The sequence below is a fragment of the Aplysia californica genome, unplaced genomic scaffold (assembly GCF_000002075.1).
Source record: "Aplysia californica isolate F4 #8 unplaced genomic scaffold, AplCal3.0 scaffold00062, whole genome shotgun sequence".
Classification (NCBI taxonomy): domain Eukaryota; kingdom Metazoa; phylum Mollusca; class Gastropoda; order Aplysiida; family Aplysiidae; genus Aplysia; species Aplysia californica.
The window spans coordinates 1,218,351-1,224,363 of record NW_004797332.1 but is presented as its reverse complement, the minus strand read 5'-3'; the positions used below and the strand labels follow the sequence as shown (position 1 = coordinate 1,224,363).

The 6,013-nt window shown below is 42.2% G+C and overlaps 1 protein-coding gene across 1 annotated transcript in view; it reads right to left on the bottom strand.

Moving 5' to 3' along the window:
• Nucleotides 1–294: 294 nt before the first annotated feature.
• The window catches only part of LOC101849676 (steroid 17-alpha-hydroxylase/17,20 lyase), a gene marked incomplete at its 3' end in the record, with an annotated part of 11,406 nt that continues 5,687 nt past the window's right edge, over nt 295–6,013 (bottom strand). The window contains 4 exon segments of the mRNA XM_013079773.1: nt 295–382; nt 1,246–1,420; nt 3,119–3,248; nt 5,261–5,385. Of these exon segments, the coding sequence (XP_012935227.1) occupies nt 295–382; nt 1,246–1,420; nt 3,119–3,248; nt 5,261–5,385 (518 nt within the window).

The window sequence follows — 6,013 nt, the reverse complement described above, 5'->3', positions numbered from 1 at the left end:
CACACACACACACACACACACACACACACACACACATACACATACACATACACACTCACATACACACACAAACACAAACATCCCCTCCCCCTATCTCACTGTCTTTTCATTCATTATTCGATTAACACAACTAATATCTAGCAGTGAAAATGTGTCGGGAAAACAAAATTACTAAAAAAAAACAAAGCGAGACAATAACAAAATCATTTGACTAACAGACGTTACTTCATAGAGGTTAGTAGAACAGCTGTCAAAACAAAATTAATGACATTAAACTGCGCTTTGTACACTCACCGTAGTTCCCTTTGGAATAACGTAACCGTTCAAGGGGATGTCTTCTTTCACCAATCTCAGGAAGCCGAGTGGTAGCTGAGAGATGTATCTGATGGTATATTATATTTTAATATTTGGTTGCAGCATTCTTTCCTGAACTTATTTTACAATTCATTTCTCGTCAAAGATTGATTTCGCTCACAACGAAAACGCACATAGTAAACAGATTTTCAGGTCCAGTATATTTTCTTACACAAGTACAAATATAATATTCTTTGTATTTAAAGCACGTTCGTACCGAAATTCATACATAACGAAAGAACTTACGCTTCTATGTGTGTGCTAAACTATAGCCTAAATCCCTGAATTTATGGGTAGCTTCCTTTTTCTAATGTTAGCACTGGACAACAAACACATAACATAATATACCCTGGAAGGTTAAATATAACTTCTTTTCTTCTCAATACTCTTCTGGGTGTCATTAATTTTGAATACTGTTCAAAATCAAAATCGTTGAAGTCAGTAGTAGGGGGACGAGACCACCTATTAAATGATCTAAATAGCGTCGATGGTGGCGTACAAATTCTACAGCTTTTTAACGTTTACGATTTTAAAAAATAATAAAAAATCCCTTTACAAAAATGAAAACCTGGGAACAACAACAAGTGTCGCATTTTCCTAAAAATAGAGTTTTGCATATCATCCGAAAGCGGCGACTTACTAATCGAAACTTACTTGAACATATTTCGCGAATGATGTTTTTGCTTATTTTTTTCAAAACCATCTAAATGTGACTTGAACTTGGTGTTCTCAGGTTTTCAAATATGTATAAATAACCAAGTTATGCTTCTTTCTTCTTTCTTTAAACAATGCTTTAAAACAGTGAGTCTTCAAACGCTGTTCAAAGGCTAGAATGCATGTCCTCAAAGAGTTAAATAGTTGAGCTTCAAGAAACAAGAGGAAGTTGCTAACCTCTGCATCTCCAATATAAAGGCCTCGGTATAGTGCATGTCCTTTCTGTCCTCCACACGGGGCTGGCGGTCTCCGAGGACGCGGTCTATCTCTTCCTGAATGTTCCTCATCACCTCCGGGTAATGACACATGAGAAGGAAGGAAGACAGGAGGCTTGATCTGGTCGTCGTATGGGCTGTACAGATGCATAATTGTGATACTTGTGATACTGACCTCTCTCTCTCTCTCTGTCTCTCTCTCTCTCTCTCTCTCTCTCTCTCTGTGTCTCTGTCTCTCTCTCTCTCTCTGTCTCTCTCTCTCTCTCTTTCTCTCTCTCTCTCTCTTTCGCTCTCTCTCTCTCTCTCTCTCTCTTTCTCTCTCTCTCCCTCTCTCTCTCTTTCTTTCTCCTCCCACCTCTCTCCCCATTTCTTTCACACACACTTTCTTTCTCGTTTTCCCTCAAGAATGTTTTGGAGACCCCACATTTACAACGTGCCAATATCTTCTTTTTAGATACGCTTTCAGTTGAGCCAGCATTATTGCAAAAGGAAGAGACGTAACACAAACTTTTATTGAGATACAGGAAAGCCACACAGAGCATTATTTTGAGACAAATACAGCTTATTTTGCGTTTTGTCTGCTTTTGAAACCCCCAACATTCTGTCTGAACCTTGACTTCCGACAGTTTGAGAAGAAACATGTGATTCAAAATGCCTCGGCTCTGTCAGGACCAATAATTCCGGGTGGGCCGTACTGGATCAACACATGATGAACAGTAGTGAAGTAAACTTGAAAAACAACAACAAATAAACAATAAACAAAAAACAAAACCCAAACACAACAATACACTGTGGTATCCCAAAAAAAAGCAGAAAATCCTAGTTGTAATTTCATTAGCAAAGGTGAAAAGATCAAACAGGTCCAATAGTTTAAATATCTAGGATGTATGATAACATCAGATGCCAAATGTTCCTCAGAAATAAAAACGGAAAATTACAATGGCTAGGTCTAGTTTCAATAAAAATGAGCCCAATCCTGAAAAATAGAAACATCTCAATAACTACCAAAATAAAAGTTCTGAAATGATATGTATGGTCAACCCTTCTATTTGGCTGTGAATGCTGGACAATCACTAAGGACAGTGAAAATAAATTGCTATGAGTATCGTGGAAGGAAAAGAAATCAATGAATGAGGTAGTGCTTGAGGAAGCCCACGACGTGGGGCGCTCACTGTTAAAACAATCAGGAAACGACAAATGCAGTATTTGAGACACCTGAATAGACATAAGGGTCTTGAACATTTAGTTCTCACTGGCAAAATTGAAGGCAAACGAAGCACAAGTAGGCCCAGAACAACATACGTAGGGAACCTAAACAAATGGGTAACAGGGAAAGATCAGGGATACATAGCTTTTTAAGAGCATCCGAGCAAAGGAATGAATGGTGAACAATGATCGCCAAAGTCTGTTGCAGACCTGGCACTGAATGATGATGATGATGACACTGTAATATTATGTAAAAGGCAATGCATACAATTAAATTCCCCATATCTCTTCTCAGAGTATGTAAATGAACATTTACAATGTACGAGGCATTATAAAGTATTACGACAATTCTGACTTCATTATCAAGTGCCAGATCTGCGACTGGCATCGGCGATCATGGTTCTCCAGTCAATCCATTGCTCGGATACCCTTAACAGAGTTACATAATATCCCTGTTCTGTCCCTGTCACCCATCTGTTAAGATTCTCCAGGAAGTTCCCTGCCTCGTTTGCCTTCAATCTAATTCTGACCTGCTGGGAAGATATTACTGACTGTTGTCTCTTGTCCGAGTATGTAATTGAAGAAATACAATGTACGAGATGTTACAAAAATATAACGACAATTCTGACCTGCTACGAAGATATTACTGAGCATGGCCTTGGCGTGTTCATCATCCTTAAGAAACTCGTATCCTGGCTCATTTGCTTGTTGGAGAAAGATGTCGACGATTCCCCGAATCTCACCAGGAACGTATGTTTTCTGGAAACAAGAAAGTCGATCTCTTAACTCTTTGAAGGCGTAGCTTACTCATACGTCCGATTAGTAGCAGACCAAAGGGGTAATGTTGCGGTACATTTTGAACCATCATGCACAAATCAAAAACACGAATTTGCATTTTTGTTGTTGTTGGTATGCGTGTTGTTCCTTGCCATTCTAAAACAGAACTGAAAATTCCGCATGAATAACAAGGGAATGCTCCTTTTAAAAAATGCTCAAAAACAGCAGGTCTTTAAGGTCGTATGTTATATTTAATACTAGAGTTCGTGGCAGTGATGAAACCCACGTAAACGAACTGGGGCTGTGTGTGCCCTCCATGGGAAGCTGAACCTCAAGGGCAAGACATGCGCAGTTCAACACACGGGTGAGTACTTTTTTGGACTCACGTGGAGGCGTCGCAAAAGTGTAAGAGCTTGTCTCCCTAAGCGCGACTCGACGTAACGTCCCGTCAGGTCCTTGCCGCTCTAAAATCAATCAAGTGATATTATAAAGACACCGTCTCCTAATAATAATAATCCCACTACGGATATGATCGGGCCGATCGTCAGACTCGATCGCCTCAAAAACAAACGTGTTTGTTTTCAGTTTCAGGCGATCGAGACGGGCGATCGGCCCGATCCAGCCGTAGTGGGCACCCCGTACGACTGTCTCGTCCGATCGGTTCATGTAGCAATCGAAGGTCTCGTCGTGTTCGACGGACTGGGGGTGTGGCAAGTTTAGAGCATCACCATTGGTCCAAATATCTAGCTAAGGAGTGTCGATCGACACGCCGTGTGTGTTGAGCATGTGTGTGTGTATGTGTGAGTGTGTATGTGTGTTTGTGTGTGTGTGTGTGTGTGTGTGTGTGCGCGCGTGCGTGTGAATGTGTGTGTGTGTGTGTGTGTGTGTGTGTGTGGTTGTGTGTGTGTGTGTGTGTGTGTGTGTGTGTGTGTGTGTGTGTGTGTGTGTGTGTGTGTGTGTGTTGGTGAAGGCAAGGCTCGAGGCAAAAAATAACTTGCTACTTTCAGTCTGTTGTGAACTGCCAGTCGCGCATGGGATTTACCACTCGCGCGCGACACCTTTTTTAGTTTTTAGTTTTAGTAGAGGTTTTACGGTGTTCGCAACTGCATCAGGTCATATGGGCACCAGAAGACTAGAGGTGTTACAAGACAGTAACAAACATAAAAAAGAAGTAGGGGAGATAAGGACGATAGATGTTTCATAGGAAAGAAGAACCAAACCACACTAGAGCACCCGCCAACAACCCACAGACACCTTTTGTCGCTTCTGTCGCACGCGACTGAAAACAACATCGCGCATTAATACGGGGTGCACATTACTGTTGGATCGGGCCGATCTCCCGTCTTGGTCGCGTGAAACTGAAAACAAACACGTTTGTTTTAGAGGCGACCGAGTCGGGGAATCCCATCCGTAATGGACACCCAGTATAAGGATACACACCTCGCGACTGATTGCGAGCGACTGTCGAGCGCAACTAAACGTCGCGTAACGCATGAGGATGCATAGGTTAAAGTACTACAACTCGTGGGGAACAGGGTAGGGACTCAGATTGTTCATGTAAATGGCAGCGCGCCGGCTATGCCTATGAGGGTAAGAAGGGCCCCATGGCTGACACGTGTGACGTCACTACCGCGAGCTCTAATATTATATTACAACCTCTTTGTTGCGGAATGACTAGAAAGCAAGCGCGTCCTCGAGGAGTTAAACAGGGGTGTCAAACTCAACTGCACGAAAGGCCAAATTCAAATGTGCTTAGACTTGAGGTTGAGGGCCGAACCAGATCATGGAACAGCGTACAAACGACCACCCCTCTCCCCCACCTTGAGTTGTTAAGAATATTATAATGACACTGTCCAAGAAGTCCACCTATCAAGACAAGTGTTTTTGTCTTCGGTAACTTGTGGAAACTTCGATTGTATACATACATAATATAGTTTTAAAATCGACTTTAAACGCACAAAAAAAGAGGAAAAAGCGCTTTCGAAACAACTTACTCTGACGTGGTAAAAAGTTTTCTCTTCAGTTATTTTTCTGGTTGTCGAAGCGCGGTCACACATGGCCTTGAACTTCCCGAAATGTCGCATGAAGGGCAGGTAGGTTAGGATGGTCTGGTTGTCAACTGGGAGGACAAAGAGGGAAGGGAAAGGGACCGTTAGATTCCATTTGGGCCCTGCGCCCAACTCGCTTTTTAAAATTTTGTTTTGGCTAATGTTTTACGGCGCTGGCAACTGCATAAGGTTATATTATGAGCGCACGTACCCAACTCCATTTTCATGAAAATATGCTCCTGAGTTGTGAATGTGAAACAGCGCTGTTTGTTTTTTCTACTTATTGTACCATCAGAAGTTTGCAAGCACTAGTTTTATACGTGGAACTCTTAGTGGCGTCGGTAGCCTAGAGGTTAGGCTCTCGGACTCGCAACCGTAAGGTCGTGGGTTCGAATCCCGTCAGGGGCTCGACGTTGTGTCCTTGGGAAAGGCACTTTGCACAAATTTTCCTCACTTCACCCAGGTGGAAGTGGGTACCCGGCTATAGACAGTGAAAGATCTTGTCAGTTTGATAGTGTTTGAACGCGTGAAATCTGCAGCTTGCACTGTATGCTTCCGCGGAAGCCGAGAATGTTTCCGAGTGTTCTCAGAGGGTCTGCTAAGGTAATAATAGTTGTAAAGCGCATAGAGAAAGCTCACGGGCATGGATATGCGCTATATAAATGCTATTATTATTATTATTATTATTATTATTATTAT